Source organism: Cupressus sempervirens, chromosome 6, assembly GCF_028749045.1.
Source record: "Cupressus sempervirens isolate cs-2001-9-10 chromosome 6, ASM2874904v1, whole genome shotgun sequence".
Lineage (NCBI taxonomy): Eukaryota > Viridiplantae > Streptophyta > Pinopsida > Cupressales > Cupressaceae > Cupressus > Cupressus sempervirens.
Window position 1 is genome coordinate 460,680,048 of NC_143123.1, and position 21,974 is coordinate 460,702,021.

The 21,974-nt window shown below is 36.5% G+C and overlaps 1 protein-coding gene across 4 annotated transcripts in view; it reads left to right on the forward strand.

Annotated features, from left to right (window-relative positions):
- The window catches only part of LOC149553056 (uncharacterized), a 46,625-nt gene that overhangs the window by 4,947 nt on the left and 19,704 nt on the right, over positions 1-21,974 (forward strand). The window contains exon 3 of one of the 4 annotated variants that reach the window (XM_089788552.1): positions 2,928-3,870. The exons of 1 other annotated variant lie outside the window; for it this stretch is intronic. In XM_089788552.1, coding sequence (XP_089644678.1) covers positions 2,928-2,998 — 71 coding nt within the window. In that variant the 3' untranslated portion in view covers positions 2,999-3,870. Of the gene's footprint in view, positions 1-2,508; positions 2,550-2,927; positions 3,871-21,974 lie in introns of those variants that run through there. 2 more of the 4 variants (XM_089788553.1, XM_089788554.1) reach the window with 2 other exon arrangements.

Consider the following 21,974-nt stretch of genomic DNA (forward strand, 5'->3'; position numbering starts at 1 on the left):
GACAAACCTAGATATTGGAATCTTTCAGTTGCTTGACTGGTAATGAATTGTCCCCTGATTGTTAAATTTTGAACCAGAATATATATAGCAATGAACAGAAATTAAAAACACAAAAGCAGTAAACACAAAATGTTGGATTTTAACCCAGAAATAAGATAAACAGCAATAATGAATAACTGGAAAAGATGCAAGAGACACTCAGAAATATCCTGGGAAAACCGTTCAAGAATGAAGGGAAAAACCCAGCCACACAGAACAAAAGATCATTTTATTGACAATGAAATTCAAGTGTACAATGTCTTTCACTTCATACGATATATATATATAAACATAAGGAGAGACCATTCACATCCGAACCGAAGGTCTCTTCAATTTTCAAAACATAACTCTTTTTATTCAAATACAACTCTTCATATTTCCATGCCTTAACGCATGAAATGACACATGTCTTTATGTTTAATATTACAATTTATCATAAATGTCATTTTCAGCTGAAGGTGACCATAGTGGTATTATTGCCTAGAGATAAATATCTCTGTCGCAGCTAACTCCAACACTCCCTCTTAGCGAGAGAGATAGAGATCTTTAGTTGAACAGTCGCACAGGGCTGCAACCAAAATGTCAACGATAAAATCTAATCACATAGATCCTATAAAATTCATAGAATCACTCAACATGAAAACCTTGCAAGAAGCACAACCAACTTTAATGGAATCTCTCAACATGATACTAAGAGAACAATTTACTCATTATTAATAATCATGGACTCGCTCAACATGATAGATCTATAACAATTACTCATAATCATGGAATCACTCAACATGATAGATGGAAATATATATTCATAACTAATAATCATGGAATCACTCAACATGATAGACTTGTAAGAATCACAGCTAGTCCTTTAATCACAAACTTTCTCAACATGAATTGTCATGGAATCTCTCAACATGACATCCAACTCCCATCTCGAGATCTCTCAACTTCATGTCATCATGGACCCTCTCAAAATGATGTTCAATTCCCAGAGTAAAAGAGTTATCATAGCTGATTCTTACAATTTATTAATTTCTCATGCATAATAACCCCATAAAATCATAGTTGAAACTCATTTACATTAAGAGTCTCAAAATCTACAATATCAATAACTTATCATAGATAAGGTAGATAAGGAGTCTAATTAACAAAATGCATACAATTATTGAAAGGGGTTCCATAAATGATCCCTCTTATAATTAAGAGTTACTTTGATCACCATAACAGGGTCGTGGTAGTATCCTCCCTCTAAAGCTAAACATCTCCCTCTGATTATGTAACAACAACATCCCTCATCTCATTACTTCTTGTTGCACTTTACAACCAAAAGAGATATTAAAAGCTGATAACATCAACCATAATGGAAATTAATAACCATACAATGTATGACACAGATTCATGATCAACGCTCTGAGTAAAATACTTATCTATTTTGTTGAGCATAGCATGCAATAATCATAAACACTCGAAGAATATCCTTTATGATTGACATCTACTCCCAGTAAATCAAAAGCCATACCGCAAATGTCTTAGAGTCTCTTAATAACAAAACTGCATACAAAACATATGAAAAACATTCACAAGAATCAATCAACCATAGATTGTGCATATGCTCTGCAGCACACGCTAATACAAAATGACTCTAATAAGGAGAATACTTGAACACATGTAATGTCCCCATTTTTAGCAAGGTTTCTGCATTTGGCTTGGTCAGTTCACCATTGTGACCCTCATGAGCTGACAGTGGGATTTGAGGGTTTCAGTTGTTGTTATAGGCTTTCCAGTAGCCTATGGTGTGTTTTGGCTCTGTTTGAGGTACTTAGTATTTATAGTAAGTCAAATTGTTTGTTCCGATGAGCTCAGTTGAGTTAGAGGAGTTGGATGATGCTCTCAGTTTTTATTTTGGGCTCCAAAAATCTTGGAGGGAGAGTTTATTTATAGTAAGTCACCTCTTCAGGTTCATTCATCATCTTTCATCATCAGGATCACTCTAGTGTTGTCAGATTTCGATTCTGATGCTTCCTCAGTTGTTTTCACAAGATGGGTGAATTATTATTATTATTCATCTAAATATGCTGAGGTTGCTATTTTTGTTGGTGTTTAATGTTGGTCACATCAGTACCATAGCTCGTTGTAACTGGGACAAAAAGTTTTAAAACGTGGGCACAAGAAACAATGCTCGTGTGTCAAAATATTAAGTTATGGTGGAAAAGGTCATTTTTGGGAGCCAAAAGTATTTAAGAATTATATTATATGGCACTTTGTTATGTTTTAATATTGTGTTGAGGAAGCTTCTTAAGTGAAGTTGCATTTGGGAAACTTTGTGCCTTTTGGAGATTATAAATATGAGCCCATTTGATGAGTAAAGCATCCAATTATTTGATTATCTTTCTTTCTTTGTTGTCTTTGTGGCACTTTTGAAGTTTTGAATTTTTGTGCCCTTGCTGAAGTATAAGGGTTTGGGATATACAGCTGAAGTATTGTGGATTCAATTCTGAGATTGCTTGGCAAATTGTGCTGAGGTATACAATTTGTCATTCCTCCTGATTGTTGCTACAGTTTCTAAGGAGAGGGTTTTAGCTGGCTGAATTTGTGAAGGAAATTGGAGGTATTATTGATAATTGCATCTGCTATATAGAGACACATTTTGGGCATTTCACATCTCTGTTTTCTAGCACCAATTTTCGCTGCATATTGGCATTGGGTTTTTTAATTGCTGGTGATATATATTGGGCAGCGTTGAATAGCATTTTATGTCCTGTTTATTCCCACTTGGCTGTAGCTTTTAGATGCCATTATTGGTGCTTTCCCAAGCTGCTGCAATTAGAAATCTGGGCGTCTAGAAATTGATTGGGGGTCTGGTTTTAATGCCATTAACTGTGCATTTAAAGGACTGCAGTATTGGAGGTTGGCATTGTTGGTGACTATTGAAGGATGTGGGCCTTTCCTATACATGCTGTGATTGGTGTCATTTAAAGCTCAAGGTGGAATGTGTTCGGTCTGCTGCAAATTGGAATTATATCAAACATTTCAGGTTCCCTTTATATTTAATTGTTATTTTCAATTTGTGAAGCAATAAATTAGCAAGTCATTAATTGCAAGATTGTCTAGAATTTGATATTTGGCATTATTAATTGTGAGTTATTTACTTGCATATTATAGTATCTGATATGCACCAAAACATTCATATATTCTGGAAAAACACAAGATTGCAAGACATTTCAAAACAAAAATAATCTTATCCAACATTACAGTAGTGTGAGCTAGTTGGGTTATTACAACACATAAATACACAGCCTTAGCTTCTAAAAACACACGAGTCTCACAAGAACCAATGTCTCTGAAAGATGTCATAAAATATATATGGACTCTTAAAACAATCAAAACATAATTCCAGAACTTATACAAATCTCATACAGTACTACAGATAATTTGAAACCCGATGATTTCTAAATACCCACACACGGGTTGAGATGTTTAAACCACCACAATGATGCAAAAACCTAAAAGCTGATTTGTAGTACAAATATATTATTTGATGTCGCTATAGACTGGAAGACCAGAAATAAAAAACACAAACTGATCATACACAGACACTGATCATTCTAAAAAATGCTGAAAGTCTCGCACTATCCATATGATAGAGACAATTATTTTCCCAATAAGAAAATGCTGGCATGTAGTAACCTTATGCTCAGAAAAATACAACTCACTGAGAGAAAACTGGATTACAAACTATGTCTACACTCCACTTATACCACTAAACACGAAAAATAATTAACAGTACAAAGAAGCTGATTACAGAAAATGGAAAATTCCAGAGGGAAAATAATGACACGAGATACAGAAAACAGAAGAATTATAATAAAATCCAGCTCATGACCAAGTTGCTGCCATCTGGTGACCATCGTCTTTACTTAAAAAACGGTAACTAAGATGGGACTTGTAACAAAGAAGGTGAAAGGACGACAGTTACTATCACCGCTCGATTCACACAATCCATGCCAAGCATACCGAGAACTTAAAAATGGCACACTTTAAACAAGAATGAGGTGACGTTACGTGGGAAACACGTGCTAGATAGTAAAACCAGACATCACATTTCTTCAATACTAAGGTGCAAACAACCATAAGGACAATCGTAATCAAAACAGCTGATAGCATAAAATAATGTTAACAATACAAAATTACATTGAGCATGACTACTCAAACTCAAACATGAGAATAAGATATGAGCCGACGGGAAGATGCTCAACAAGAAAAAAAGAGGAGCCACTAACTGCCGACCATAAAGAAACAATAAGAAAGACTTTGGACATGTGGACATCCTATTTATCAGATTTTTCTCACTTGCTGATAGGCTTCAGGCTCTTTGAGCTAAGAGGAAACTTTTTTCTCTTCCTTCCAAGATTTTCTTAGATGAAGATCTCACGAAAGCTCAGGTAGTGGAGCTGAAACATGCTCATGGGATAGTTGCGGAGGCTAAAAAAGCTGGTAAATGGGCAGTTATCAGGAATTTGAAAGTAGTTATTAGAGATTCTCTTCCCAGTTGTTGGGAAGAGAGACAGGCCCCTAAGGCCAAATGATGGTCCCACTAGCATTCAGACAAGAGGGAGAGCCCCACTTGCTCCCTTCTTGTTAACTGCTGGAATGGCAATGGGTCTCTTTGGTCAATGCCTAGTCTTTTATGTGATGCTATGGGATCCGCAGATATTCTTATCATTACTGAGACACATGAGAGTCTTGTTCGTCCTCTTTCAAGTGTTTCTGGTTATTAGTGGTTATCTATATGTAGAGAGGAGGTTCGTGCTTCTGGAGGGGTTCGTGGCTCGGGGGGCATGGCTTGTTTGATCAAGGAAGATATTTTCAGTGGCACTTCTTTTGTTCACTTGGATATGTTTGCCAGATTTATGTGGTTCCGTATTGACCGTAAGTGTCACTGTCAGAGGGATCTTTATTTGGCAACATGCTATTTCCCACCAGCTTCCTCCCACTATGCTATTCATGGTACCGAGGACGGAGACCCATTTGTTGACCTTCACGAGACTATTTCTCAGTTTGCAGCTCTTGGTGATATTATTATTCTCGGGGATTTTAATGCGAGAACCAAGGAACTCCAAACTCCACTTTTTGATCGTAGCTCGGATCCCATTTGCTCCACTAAAATGGATCTAACTTCCTTGGGGCTTTAGTGACATTCTCAGGATGCCATTGAACCTTTATCTATATATTATAGACGTCTGCTGCAGCTTTCTGAGTCTTCAAGTCTGGTGATCTTGAATGGTCTCTCCTGCTTTCTTGGATCTGAGCTCTTTACTTGTTGGCCTCATGGTGGTGGAGCTAGTGTTGTCAATTATGTCCTTGCCTGTCCCTCTTTCATTTCTTACATTCGTAATGTCACCATTATGCGCCTTCCTCTTGCGGATCATGCTCTCCTCAGTATTCACCTTCGCCTCTCCCCTCATCTTCCACTCACTATTTCGGCCCCTCATCTCTCTTCTATCATTGCTCGCTCACCCATTCGTTTCCATTTTATTGATGGTGATTGTGAGCTCTTTTCTGCTCATCTTTCGAAGCTCCTCAAACCTTTGTGCTTTTCTGACTCATGCGAGGCCGCTTCCATGTTTGACCTACTTGCATCGGCTATTTAGAAATCTGCCATTCTTTCCAGTCCTCATCGCCCTCCTTTGCCCCTTCGGAGCAAACATCGTAATACTTGCCCTATGAACCAATGGTTTGATATTGACTATGAATCTTTCCATTGTTTTATGCGTTTTGCTTTTGAGGCTTCCTCCACTGACTGTCCACATTCGCTCTTCTTACCTTTGCTTTCTTTGCGGTAAGAAACGTTCTTTTGCCGTTTCCAAGTGCAAATCCCTTTGCCCCACGCCAATCCGCAATCCCCAGCTCTTTCTGGCACACTCTTTTCCCTCGCAATTCTCCTCCTTCCTTCGCCCTCGACTTTCGCTCCCTTACTTTGCACACCACGACTCTTTATGACATTCCGGGGCAGCCTTCACCCCTTCCCACTTTTTTGAGGCCATCAGATCCATGAAGTGTAGTAGAGCTACTAATGAGGAAGGTTTTCAGGCTGAATTTTTTAAGTTTGGTGCCTTAGTTCTGGGACCCTATCTCTCTATTCTCTTTAATAGAGTGATCCACACTGGTTTTCCGACTTCCTGGTCCAGGCATTTGATTTATCCTATTCACAAGACTGGCTTAGTCTCTGATTTGGGAAACTACAGAACCATCATGATCGGGCACACGTTTGCCAAACTATATGCGACAACCCTTAATACTATGTTATCTGGTGAGCTTGACAGGATTGGTTGCAGGGCTAGAGGATAGGTTGGTTTCAAAGCAGACTATTAGACTATGGATCACATCTTTAGTTTACGGGCTATTATTGAGGAGGCTAGACATAGATCGGAGAAGATTTATTGTTGCTTTGTTGATTTTCACAAAGTGTTTGATTCTGTTCCCAGGGTGGCTTTGTTTGAGAGGCTTATGGAGATTGGCATATCTGAGATGTTACGTACCGCTATCATGAGACTATACGAGACTGTGATTGGCAGATTCAGGACTCCTGAGGGTTTCTCGGATCTAATCCATAGCACCATTGGGGTTAAGCAAGGTTGTCCTCTCTCTTCTACTTTGTTCGGGTTATATATTGATAAGCTCAAGGATTTCCTATGGAGATCCTCGCTCCCTAGTGATGGCTGCTATCTTCACCAAGTTATGATCTCCATCCTTCTTTTTGCTGATGATGTGGTTCTCCTTGCTTCCTCTCCAGACAGTGTACAGAGGCTTCTTGATGGCTTGGCTTCCTTCTGTGATCTGCGACAGCTTGTGGTTAAGTAAGACTCAGGTCATGATCTTTAATTGTTTAAAGACTTCCCATCCCCATTTCTTTTTTCAGGGCCAGGATATCGAGATCATTACATCCTATACTTATTTGGGGGTTTAAGTTTCTGGACCACGATTTAGTATGAGGCCAACTATTCAGCCCAGAGTTAATAAGGGCATGGGTTCTCTTGCTTTGCTTGAGAAACAATGTTTCAGACATCACTTTCAGGATACCTCATCTAAGTTATCTCTCTTGGACTCCCTTGTGAGGTCTACTGTTCTATATGGTTCTGTGATTTGGGGCCCATCTCTTCTTGGTTTTGATTGGGCCTCGATCAAGCAGGTTCGGACTTTATTTTTGAGGTGCATTATTAGATGTCACAGGTTCACTCCTCATAGTGTTATTCTTGCGGAGTTCGGCACTCATCCTGTTAGTCTTGCGGCAATTTTTGATTTGGTTTGGTTCCTACACCGTCTTCATGGTTTTGTGGATCATGCTGGTGATTGTGATCGTTACTCCTATTTAGCTTACTATTCATTTGTGTCTACTGCGAGTGCTGAGACTGGTTCTCGTGCACGTTGTTGGTATACACAGGCCTCTTCTCTGCTTGGTTCGCTTGGGATTAATATTGACTGCCTCCCCCCTTTTCAATTCTCGTTGGATGCTCCGATTCATCTTCTTCCTTCTAGATAGGAGTTGAATGAGCATGTCAGACTTGACATCTATAGACAGTACATTGCCACTACCTGGGTTAATCCTCCTGGTGGACTACACCCATAGATGGTCTTTTACGCGAAGCATTTTTTTGGAGATATCTAATAGTATTATTGTTCGTCCTAGCTATCTGTCTTGAAGGTGGTCTCATGCTTTGCGTATCTCTTTGGGGTCTTTCAGAGTTGGTTCTCACCGTCTTCGGGTCTAGACTGACCATCATATTGACAGTGGAGAGCGTATCTGTAGGCTTTGTACTTTGGGTGAGGTGGAGTCTGAGACACTTCATTTTTTGTTGCCCCATTTATTATGAGATCAGAGGGAGATTTTTTTGTCTGTTCCAGGAATGCTTCTCGCTCTATGATTTCTTTAGCTATTATGATCAGCACTGTCTTGCACTTTATCTTTGGGAGGCCACTATGCTTCGTGATGGCATGATCTAGTCACTACTTCCGCATCGACACTCATCTACTCAGCTCATTACTGCCTTCTTCACGCCATTATCCCCTTTGCATGGTGTGAAAAGTCCTTCTAGCTCCACTAGATCTACCAAGCATTCCAGATGTGTTAGATCCCGGACTGGATATTTGCACCAGCGACACTCCTCTATGAGTGGTCATAGACAGAGCAGGGCCTTTACTCTTCGGCATGCTTATCATTCAGTTATTGATTTCTTTTCACCTAGAAAGGACTCTTAGTCTCTCTCTTGGCCTTCTCTCTGGTTCTCTATTTGCTTTCTCTTGTTGTTTGTATTTATTTTTCGGACACCTTTGTGTGCTCCTGCTGTTGACAGTCTCATTGTTGTAATCTTGCAATCCCATAGACCTTTTGTTGGTCTTTTGTTGGACATTAATATCATTATCTTATCTTCCCTTAATACAAGTTGGAGAGAGAAAAAATTGATGCTAAAATAGAATACCAACTGATCATTGATAAGGATACCACATATGCAAATAGAGAATAAATACACTTCATATTAATACTACAGAAAGAGAAATGAAAATATGAAAGCACAGTAAAATCAAAGATGCTACATGAGATGAGATCTCCAGCGGCATCATATCCACACAACCTGAATGTGAAGATTTATATCAGGTATGCGGATATCACTTATTGATAACTCCTTCCCTAACACCACACAACTCCTCTGCAAGAGAAAGGGATACCAGAGTCCCAAGACAACTCAACAAGGCCACGTTTAGACAAATACCAAAAACAAAAAATTCTCAAGGAGACTACAGCATGAATGCCAACAAGGAGCCAAGGCGGATAGACACAAAGGACTTTATCAAAAGTCAAAGAAGGAATCTTCGGAAAAAAAACATGACAGACATCAAAATAACTTGCCTCCACACGGTAACATATCATAAACATATATATATATATATACGGTAAGATTTAATTATACACTTTAAAACAGATAGAATAATCGACCTACCTTGAGCACGGGAGGAAGAAATGATCATTGATATATAAGAAGAGACATGAATACATAAATTGAAGTTATCATAGCATCACCACTGCAAAGCTTGATGATTGTTTACAAAATAGCAATCTAAAACAAATACACAGATATAAAGAAACTAGACTGGAAATTCCTTTATTGCTGATATCTAAACCTTGCTCTGATACCATGTTGGATTTTAACCCAGAAATCAGATAAACAACAATAACGGATAACTAGAAAAGATGCAAGAGACACACAAAAATATCCTGGGAAAACCCTTAGAGAATGAAGAGAAAAATCCAGCCACACACAACAAAAGATCATTTTATTGATAATGAAATTCAAGCGTATAGTGTTTTTCGCTTGATACGATATATATATAACATAAGCAGAGACTCTTCACATCCTCACCGAAGGTCACTTCAATTTCCAAAATTAGCTCTTTATTTTCAAATATAACTCTTCGTATTTCCATGCCTTAACGCATGAAATATGACACATGTCTTTATGTTTAATATTGCAATTATCATAAATGTCTTTTCAGCTGAAGGTGACCATAACGGTATTAGCGCCCCAAGATAAAGATCTCTATTGTAGCTAACTCAACACAAAAGACATATCCTGAGAAAACCCTCTACTTGAGGGTGAAAAACCCAGCCCACAAGATGATGATCCCTTTATTTAATTCTCAAAAAAAATACACTAATTTCTCGCTCATGATTGATGACTTCAAAAAGTCAATCAATAAGCTTGATTAACGTCCTTAAGAAATTGAACACTTTTACAGTACGTAACAGGAAAACTGGCAATCTCTAACATCTAACGGAGAACTAATTACAAATGATCTCACGAAATAAGCATAGTGATTATCAACAGATCACATATGTAGATACAATATATATGTCACTCAACAATTTCACACTCAAGGCTGAAGAAACACACAACCCAAAATCACTGAAAATCCACAGAACAAAATGAAGGTATCATCATGGTGATTTGTTTTCATTTGCATTACATGAATCATGATGAGACTTGTAGAGTTTCTCATGGAACGTCAAGGGACAATCAGTTACGAAGCCTAAATAGAAACCTCCAAGCATGAACTGACGTCTGCTGCCCTTGAATTGACGATAACTCTAAATCATGAACCGACGATATAAGCCAACAACATGACCATAGTTAACATGTACGGTGGCAAGTCACCACACATGGTACCAGGTCACATTATATGCGATTCTCTTGAAAGCTTTCCAACCACAGTGAAAAGATACAGCCCGAACATGATAGAGTCAGCTAGTTGCTAGCTGGTCACAATAAAAACACGGCACAACCATAATATGAAGACTAACTCAACATTTGAATTCAATACAAGAGCCACTCAACAACAATTTGAAAACTTCTATAGCTCGAGCCCAACCAAATACTTAGCCGGAACCAATAAAAGAGGAATAGTATCATATTTGCAAATGAAGTAGTTCTTGAACCAGGTAGAGAAACAAGAACTAGGAAGAGCAATTAGATAAATGAACAAACCGGGCAATGGAAATCACAGTCCCTTAATTCAGATGAATTCCAGAGAATCTCGTGGTAGATCATCATAGGTAAACGAATTCTCTCACGGCTACAAAATCGTTAACACTCCCTCTTAGCAAGAGGGAAATCATTAATGAGTTAGGGTGTCACACAACATGACAAGTACAAAGAGCTTCAACCAAAAAGTGTAAATAACAAAACTTCTCAAAATTTCCTTCAACATGATATTGTCATCTGAGCATGACATTCACCATGGCTACTCCAAGAGGGTGAAGAAACACGAGTTAAGTCAGGGAATCTCTCGCATGACATCCACCATGGCTGCTCTTAGAGGGTGGATCTGCCATAGCTACTCCTAGAGGGTGGAATAAGGGCTTTCATCTCAAACATTTCTCATAGAGAAGAATGCATTAACAAGTGCTTACACCTCAAACTTCTCTCATGGAGAAGAATGCATTAACAATGGCTTGCACTTCAAACTTCTCTCACACAGAAGAATGCATTAAAAATGGCTTGCACCTCAAACTTCTCTCACACAAAAGAATGCATTAACAAGGGCTTGTACCTCAAACTTCTCTCATAGAGAAGAATACATTAACATCTATAAGAATCATTAAAGCTGAGAGTCTCTTAGCAAGAGAATCATTCTCCATAATACCAATCTTATCTCAAAAATAACAAAACTTCACTCTAGGAAGTGGCATGGTGAGAATGTCTTTTGTTTGCTCTTTTATTCAAATGTACTTCAGCTCAACTACTTTCCTTTGAACCATATCTCTTAAGTAATGGTACTTATTTACACATGCTTGGTTCTATCATGAAAAACATAATTAACCGAAAGCTTCAAACAACTTTGGTTATCACAAAGAATCACTGTAGGCTCCTAGGGCTGCCCAAACGATTAAGCAAGTAGTTTGCGAATACACACTGCTTCTTTTGCAGCCACACAAGCTGCAATATATTCTGTTTCAATTGTTCTCTGAGCAACACATGATTATTTTCTGCTGCACGAGGAAATCATAGCTGGACCTAGGTTGAAATAACATCCTAAAGTGCTTTTCCAATGAGACATACAACCTGCCCAATCTAAATCAGAAAAATCCTGCAAGTTCAACTCTTCACAAGAATACTTAAGACAATATCCCATTGTACCATGTGCATATCTCAAAATGTGTTTGGCTGCAACAAGATGAATATGTCTTGGTTCACACATGAAGTGACTGAGAGTGTTAACAACATAACATATATCAGGCCTTGTATCAACCAAAGATATTAATGAACCAATTACCTATATGTAGTGGGATCAGATCAACTAATTCTGAAGTGGCTCCAACGTCATGCAACTTTTTCTGATTTTCTTTTATAGGAGTTACCATGGACTTATAATCTAACACACCGAACCTTTTCAAAATATCAGTGACATATTTCTTTTGGTTTAAGATAATCTCATTTGGTTGTTGCCGTACCTCAAGTCCAAGGAAGTAGTGCATAAAACCAAGATCCTTCATATCAAATTCAGAGCTAATTGCTTACATATAATAATGAAATCATTTTCACCACTGACTTAAAGTACTAAGATTAAGGCTTTATCATCAATTACCTTGAAATATAGATTTGGATCAGCATCATTCTTTAGAAAGCCCAAGCTCAATAAATACTGATCAATTCTCTCGTACCATGCACATGGAACTTTCTTGAGGCCATAACTTGTAATGTGGCAAGAGGCTCTGCTATCAATAAACCATGTATCATTGTCAATAGGAACATTTCTAGAAAGAGCAGAAATAAATAAGAACCCCTCTGAATTTTAACCTGATTCTCTACGAGGAGAAGCATTTTCAACATTTGTGTCAGCAACTTGATGCTTGGGCCATGAAGAACAATCTTTAGCAAAGTGACCATATTTATCACATCTGAATCAATGAGGATCTTTCTTGCCATTATGATGTTCTTTCTCCATTGTACTTTTTCAATGTCATCAGTAGGCTCAACTACATCAGACTTTACATAATTGCTGAGTTCATTTTCTTCCAGTGCAATTAGTCCTTAAGTTTCCATGAAGTGAAATTGGATGCTCCATCCAACCTATCTTCGACTTTCAATCCGTTCACCATTGTAGAGAGCTGAAACAAACAATCTGAAAGTAGAACAAGGAGTAATATATAATTTAAAGATTTTGGTTCTAGATCGTTTCTTTAACTTGGCTTTGATACCATGTTAAATTTTGAACCATATTGTATATATATATATACACTATGGTTCAAAATTTAACATGGGTTCGTATATATATATATATATATATATAGATATATATATATGAATTGAAATTCAAAACGCAAATGTAGACACAAAAGACTTATCCTGGGAAAACTCTCCACCTGAGGGTGAAAATCCCAGCCCACAAAATGATGATCCCTTTATATATTCTCAAAACAAATACACTAAATTCTCGCTTATGATTTATGACTTCAAACAATCAACCAATAAGCCTGATTTACTTTCTTAACAAATTGAACACTTTGACTGTAGATAACAGAATAAGTGACAATCTCTAATATCTCACAGAGATTTGATTACAAATGAATGAATCTCACAAAATAAGCATAACGATCATCAAAATATCACATATGCACATACAATATATATGTCACTTAGCAATTACATGCTCAAGGCTAAAGAAACGCATTGTGTGGTTTTCACACCATCGCCCCATTACAAATGGGGATGCCCTCTATTTGCTTTAGTAAGTAGGAGCCTTTGTCTTAGGTGGTTTTAGTTGGCAACATTCTTTTTCGAGTCTCTAAGTCCGAGGGTGAGTTTGAGCTATTTTGGCCCTCTAGGAAGCAATTATTTTTTTTGTCTAGGTTTTGTGCAAGCATGTTGGTGTCATTTTGAGGAAATTTCACACCCTAAGCCTAAGTTGGCAGGTAGAATTTTAGTCCGGTGAGAGGGGTTTGCATGCTTGAGAAATGGGACAATTTGTGAGCAAACCAAGTTCGAGGGAAATTTCATATCTTTCAGGTATTTTCCTCCCTACATTGAGTCTCCCAAGTTCTACAAAGGCATTAGAAGATTGATTTATGGCACGAGGACAACATCATGAGCAAGAATAGAACATGGAACCACCAAGGAATGTTGAATTGATAATTGTTTTTGAGAGCACCATGTTTTGCTTAGGATTTTCCCCAGCCAATTTTCATCCTTTATTAAATAGCCAAAACCACCTTACCTCTCAAAAAAATAAAAAAAATGAGAGAGTGACGAAAATTAGAAGTAAAAATAAAATAATAATAATAAGTGGTTTTGGATTGACACGAGATTAAAATTTGCCTCGACTTTGCAAAATGGTTGGTTTTAAATTGGGATGAATTTTGTTTATTATTGATGTGATTTTATTTTCAAATTTTTTTCACAAGCTTAATGCTCCTCCTTTGTTTTGCAAGGTGAGTTCGAGAAGGAGAAGGCTGAATTGAAATTCATTCTTGGGACATCTTAGAAAATAAGAGCATAGTTGGTGCACATACCCTCCATCGTCATGCCAGCAAAAATTGGCAAGGTGAATTCAATAAGGAGACGTTAGAGGGAAAGGGGATGATCAAGGCCTCAAGACTTCAAGCGGATACTACAAGAAGATAGCTGAAGCTCGAGGACTCAAGGGAGAAGGACAGATCCATGTTCAAGTTATCAACTTGCAAATTCATATTGAAATCAAGAAGAAATTTTGGAAAGCACAGAGGATCCAACTACATGAGGACATATTCAAGAAGAATCAGGAAAGATCGAATTTACGGGTTTGCGAAGATGCAAGTGATTCAAGTCAATTCCACGAGGAAATTTCAAGGGATGGAGAAAATTTGAAATGTTGAGAGATACTCTTGCAATTTTGATAAACATCTTCTACAAGCCAAGACTCCAAGCACAAGATAAGGATGATGACGTGGCAATTGTTTGCCTCCTCCAATTAGAAAATTTCAGTTTCAAGCACAATCAATCACATCATGCCAAGCGTCCCATTTTCTCATTGGTTGGAAAATCATTGTTATTTTCTTATTGGCCCCATGGATTGGTACCTTCATGTAGTTGGTTGTAAATTTAGCAACCCTAATTAGGGTTTGTGGGAAGAAATCTCGACCCTTGCTCTTCAATCGATCTTGGTCCTTCATTATAATGGAACTACTATAAAAGGCCAAGGCCTTCTCATTTGTAATTCATTTTATTAGCTAATAGTTGGATTGAAAGGAGCTTAGGAAATTAGTTTAGGAGGTGAGATTAGAGAGCTAGAGTAGAGTAGGATAGCTAAGGGAGAGACTTGATTAAATTATTGCTATGATGCTTTCAAAGTAATTGATAATTCATTGTTGGTTCTTCGTGGTGAATAACTCCTTATTGCTTTGGAGTGTTGCATGGTTTCCTCAATCTTTCACCTGGAGTAGATTTATTTTCATTTTGAATTAGTTTAGATTGAATGAAAGTAGCTGTGGATGTTTACTTGTTTGATTTGAAAAAATTTGGGCCTCTAGCCTCTTGTTGATGGTAAGGGTGGCTTGTGTGGTAAGCCCATGATTGAATGCACCTAACTTCAATTGATATTCAAATTTTAGTATGCATCCATTTGACGGGATTGGAGATGAGATATTGATTTGGAAACCATTCGAGTGTTTCCTTAGAAGCTTGCTCTAGGTGGGTAGAGTCGTTGGTGAGATTACATCTAGTAGAGTCCAAGTCATCCATGATTCTTGGCATTCACAATTAGAAGTAGAAGTAGAAATAGGATTTTTAAGTTGGAGTTGGAGTTGAAGTGAAAAAATTGAATTGTATTTTCATTGCACATTGTGAAGCAACATCATTAGAAGTGCAAGAGTTGATATCCATTGAATGAATAGCGTAAGTGCCTTTGTGATAACCAACATATCACATCATAAAACTTAGTGAAATCCACAATTAAGAAGGAACCTTGAAGTCATTTCATGATCTTACTTTGCAAGCTTACCATGAGAGATGTGTTAGAAATAGGGAATACTAAGGGGGGCGGGGGAGGGGGAGGTGGTCGGGGAGGGGGTGGTGAATCGGTATTCTACAAACTGTAATCCAAAATTGAATATTATTAATTACTTTGTAACTTGCATATGAAAGTAAACTAATTATGTTGAACAATAAACATAACCATGCATAAGAGAACTCATAACACCATATTTTGTTAAGTAGGGAAACCTTGGCCAAGGGAAAACTTTAGTGGGGATGGTACCCACAAAATGATCCACTAATCGAAAGTATTTGGTTAAAGATATTGACCTTGTTAGGAGTCTATTACATGCGTATAGTGTCTCGGTCCTTGTTAGAAGCCTCAACTCTGTTAGGAGTTGTTATATACAGATACAAAATGAAAGAAGAGCTCACTGCCCAAACATGCAATAAACAATGTAGTTCCTTGATACAAAAAGATAGATACAAAAACCTCTTTGCTTGTTGCTGATATCTTCAATATTTGATATAGCTCTAACTGCTCGTCACAAAATTCGCATTCCTTTGACCATACGTCAGAATTCGCATCACATATAGTTCGCATAGTCTTCCTTACAAGCACACATAACTTTGCATAGTGTAATCTTCTTATATACCTTTACAATTTACACAATATTGTCCAATTGGCCTTCAAGCTTTCACACACTTACAAAATATATAATTATAACTTGCTAACTTAGGGGTAACATCTACGATGTTGTCCCTAATTAATTAAGTAATTATTTTGTAAACAAAATTTTTCCTTAATTTGTAATTATCTCTTTCCTGTCATGCTCTGTTTTGCCTGTGCTCTGCTGTGACTAGTATTTTATCCATAACTTATTCTGTACTGACTTGCGCACTCACATACGTCATCCTGACACCTTGTCCTTTTCGTACCTAATTGCGCATGTGCCAAAAGTGTCTCTGTCAACTGCACATATCAAAACTGTATCTATCCTGCCAGATAAATTAACTGATACTTAGACAAATTTCAAAGTATGAATGTCATAACTTGATCTTCAAGGTCTGCCTTCTTCATACTGAAGATATGTTGCCATAAATGACAACATTCAATATCTACCTTAGCCAAATTGCCAACAATCTCCCCCTTTGGCATTGATGGCAACATATGGGAAAATTGGCTAAATCCCAAAAACTTATATTATCAAAACTTTACAAAATTGGCCTTATGAAAATTTCCAAAATTCAAAACTTGTGGATCATTACATTTTTACCATCTCTCCTTATATCTCCTACTTACATTATAACTCCCCCTTTGAGTATAGTAATGGCTATTACATTACTCCTCCTAACATATACTTATATACAATTTACCTGTGTACAAATTTTCTTATCTCTCCCCCTTTGACATCAATAACAAAGGTGTCAAAAACATATGTACAAATCAAAATATACTGTTTTACTCACATGGTTGCTGCTGGTTGGAGATTTGTACAATGCAGTCACCAAAGTTCTATTTTAACGTGGTGAACTCCATGTCCCATTTGTCTTTTACCACATCTGCTACACTCGAGACTACGCACAAAGCATATGATGCTATCTCCATTGCATCTAAGTTTGTGTAATCAAATTTATCATAAGATGCCCTTACTGCTAGGCATTCTTCCAGCTGTCTCTGTACTAGATCAATTTTCAATGCAAGGTGTTCCCTTAGCAATGAAAATCTTTTCAACTTCATCTCCTTTTGTAGCTCTAAAAGCCTAATGTTATCATTTATTTTGCTTGTTCTGTTTCAAGATCTGTTATCTTCACTAAGGGATCTTGAACTTCTTTCATTATTGTTTCAAGCTCTTTGAGCTTGCTATTCAATTCATCTGTCACATCCCTAATTAGTGTGTGCGCTCCAACACACTTCTCATAAATTGTCTTTCCCTTATTCATACAAAATCTTAAATCCTTAATTTTCACATCAAGGTTCTTTAGATCTTCCCTGATGTTTTCACAAACTTTTCTGAATATCTCTGCATCATGCAGAGTTTGCGCCTTGACTGCTACAGTGCCTGATAAATTTGTGAATTCTGAATTGAAAGCTTGGATTACAACTTTTGCTCTGTCTTGGGGGTCTGGTTCAGTCATCTTTACTGAAATGGTATTTTATAGTCTATCAATTACTTCCATCAGTGAACTCTGCAGACTCTTAACTTTTCTATTCTTTTCTATTATTTTACTGAGTGATGAGATCAACTCAGTTTGATTATCATCATCTAATCTTGTTAGGCCTGCTAGTGTAAGGGGTATCCTAGAAGAACTAGGTGCATGTGCCAAAAGTGTCTCTGTCAATTGCGCATATCAAAATTGTATCTGTTCTGCCAGATAAATGAACTGATACTTAGACAAATTTCAAAGTATGAATGCCATAACTTGATCTTCAAGGTCTGCCTTCTTCATACTGTAGATATGTTGCCATACATGACAACATTCAATATATACCTTAGCCAAATTGCCAACAAGATGACCTTATATCAAGAGAGGATTGAGTGTTTGGTGTTTCTCCTTGAAACATTAAGTATTTGATTTTGCATGTTGTAGTCGAACAAAAATCACATCAACAAAATGCACAATCCAGAATCATGGAAAAACCACAAAGGAGAATGAAGGTATTGTTACGGTGACTTGTTTTCATCTGCATTACATGAATCATGATGAGACTATAGAGTTTTTCACAGAAGGTCAAGGGACAATTAGTTACGAAGCCCAAACAACATCCTTCAAGCATGAACTGACATTTGCTTCCCTTGGATCAACAACACCTTCAAAACATCATCCAATGATATTGTTGAAAAATAGTGATCAAATTAGAGAAAGGAATTTTAATTTTATTTCTTCTTTTAAACTTATGTGATTGTCCTTTTTGCAGAACTGTAGATAAGATCGAGGCTGCCAATCAATAAGTATGATATTGCTGTTTGTAGGTAGGGAATGATATATATTAATCTCTACATAAAACCATTCCTATGGGGACATGACACTTAAAGGGACATGTCCCTATGTGAGGCATGTTCCCTCACCAATCTATGCCCATGATTCATAACAACACGTATAATGATAAATGATATGTTAATTGATTAATCCCAATCACCGTCGATGCTGACGGTGCCAGCAAGGAAGCACAATGACTTATTCATATTTACCTATATAGTATCGGGTTTGATAGTCATGTTTATTTGTATTGTATCAACTTCATACAGTCGATTAACATCATTGATTTTGCAATTTGATAATCTGCAACAAACAATAAGTGATTATTATTATATATTAATTTTATAAGAAATAATGCAAGTATTACATATATATATATATTTATTAGATTAATATTTCACATAAGAATAATAAGGAAACGATAGATAACAATAGTTTACTGAAGTATTGAATTTCATCGATTGGACTTGTCCCACCAAATCTACAATCATCAACACTCCCTCTTAGCTAGGGAGGATAGTTTCTATCGAGATAAACAAAGTACTATGAGAGAAGAATATCATCACAATGACATCAAGGAAATTTATGTTACCTCACGACATCAGGAGTAGGGTATGTTCACGAATATTAACCATATGACATTCACCATACTAATATTGTTTCTAGTATGTGCACTAACATCAAGTCTCATAATGCCTACCAGAGAAGATATCTGCTCATGGCATATCCACGGATGTTACATCTCATAACATCCACCATAACATATCTCAATAAAATCATTTTAGTTGCACACTACTTAGTTAACATTATGTAAGAGATATGGACTATCATGATACAACCAAAGATATCAGCCATATGATATCCATCATGATAGTAGGTTAATCTAATGTTAAAGTCGTCACTTTACGATAGCAACCACAAACAAACATTATTGAAAGATCATCACCTTTCATGATGTTTCTACAAAATCATTTAATAACTCACATGATAAAAGAGTTTATATATAAATCATTTTAATATTAGTGTAATGAATTTATTGAGACTCAACCTCAAACAATGTTTTACATTTTTACCATACTGATTTTACCTATAAAGTGATCCAATTTTATCTTAGAGAGAGGCTTGGTTAGAATATCAACAGTCTGCTCATTTGTGATAATGTATCTCAGCTATATAACATTTCTCTCCATGTCTGTACTATAATGGAAGGGAATCTCAACGTGCTTAGACCTATCATGAAATATAACATTTTTAGAAAGCTTTATGCAACTTTGGTTATCACACTGTATAATTGTGGAATCCATGGTTTGTATAAACAACCTTACCCATAGTTTTCTCAACCAAACTGCTTCTACTCAACTTTGGTGGAGCTTTGTTCAACTGAGGATTGCTTTTTGCTAAAGTAGGAGATCATGGTGGATCTCAAATTGAGGTACTTTTCCAATCAACAATACTTCCAGTCCAATCTGAGTCTGAATATCAATGTAGATTTAGGTCTACATTATCATATTTTAATCCATATCCAATAGCCCCACACAAATATCTCATAATGTGTTTTATTGCAACAAGGTGTATTTTTCTAGGTTCACACATAAATTTGCCGAGTGCATTTGTTGCATAACAAATGTCTGGTCTGGTGTATACCAAGTACATCAAGGACCCAATTATCTATCAGTAGAGAGTAGGATCTGCTAATTTTGATTCTGAAGTTGCTTCTTTTAGTTTTATGTAGATTTGTGTCCATCGGTGTTGACATGGGCTTGTTGTCCATCATTTCAAATTTGTTTAAAATATCAAATAGTATATTTACCCTTAATTTAGGATAATACAATTATCTTTCTGCTATACTTCTAAGCCAAGGAAGTAGTGTAGGATACCCAAATCCTTCATGTCAAATCCAGAAGCAAGGTCTTGTTTGCACTTGATGATAATATGATCTTCTCTTGTGATTAGTAAATTATTAACATAAAGAATGAGAATTAGCATATCACCATTTATTACCTTGAATTAGAGGTTTAGATCTACATCATTCTTGGAGAATCCTAATCTGGAGAGTTAATTGTATATTATCTCATACCAGGCTCAAGGGGCCTATTTGAGAGCCTTTTTTAATTTGCAAACATGAAAAGTCTAGGATGAACAAAAAATCCTTTTGGTTGTTCTAAGTATATTTCCTCTTTTGTGATGCCATTAAGAAATACGGTTTTCACATTCATTTGGTGAAGTTTCTACCCTTTTGATACAACAATAGCAATTACTACTTTGATTGAAGTGTAATGAGAAATCGGGGCAAATTTCTCTTCATAATCAATTCCTTCCTTCTGTGAGAACCCTTTGGCGACAAATCTTTCCTTATGCTTTTCAATGCTTCCATTTGCTGAATGCTTGATTTTGAAGAGCCATTTGTGTTACATCCCAAATTTTGCCCTAAGTTATAAATTGATCATAGCCGTTGGTTTAACAAATTATTTCTTTCTTGATCATGTGAAACAAGTTAGTTAATTATAGACGTTGTATCAATTTATTTCCTTCTTGATCATGTGAAACAAGTTAGTTAATTATAGATGTATCAATTTATTCTTTCCTGATCATGTGAAGAGAGTCAGTTAAATATAAACGTTGTACCAATTGATAATGAGTTATTTCATTCATGATCATGTAAAATGAGTTAGTTATTTTAGACGTTGGTGAAATCTATAACTGTCATTAGTTGATCGACAATTGTTTGATTGGAATTAACAATTTATATATCTTTGAATTGATGTCTTGGTGAGAATGCTTTGTTTGGGTGATTGCAAGAAGAAGACTGAAGAGAGGGGAAGCATTGCTAAACAGGATCATCAGAAGAGGATGGTCGATTGGTCCAGTCATTAGAATCAACAGGTTTGACCTAAGACTACCTTGGAAAGGATACAGAGACTTGACAACATGTTGCATTATGGGACCGCATGAACTATTAAGAAAAAAACAATATAATAAAACTTAAATAACTTAAATTAAAAATATAAAATTCGTACCTTTGAAGATTTATTATTTCAATTTATTATTTAATCATTATTATACACCCCAAATACGAACACATGTATATAAAAATGAGGTGACACCAATAAATTATAGGTTTATAATCTAATGATGTCACTTCATCAATACACACACATGAATGTTTATAAGAATGCATAATAATAATAAAATAATAAATTAAAACTCTTCAACTTCTTATTCTTTCCCTCTTTATTTCTTTCTTTTAAAAATTCAAATTGAGAGACATTCAAATGGGTTTCTTTATAACTGAAGGTAGCCAAAGAGCCAAGCAACCTTTTTAATAAAGTCTCCTTGATTGTATTTGATATAACATTTTCCTCTTTGCAATTCCGTGATTCTATTCTCATCTGTTTTTACGTTAAGGCAAGAGTAGAGAATCTGAGACTATTATCGGCCTCAAGAACTTGCCCTCCT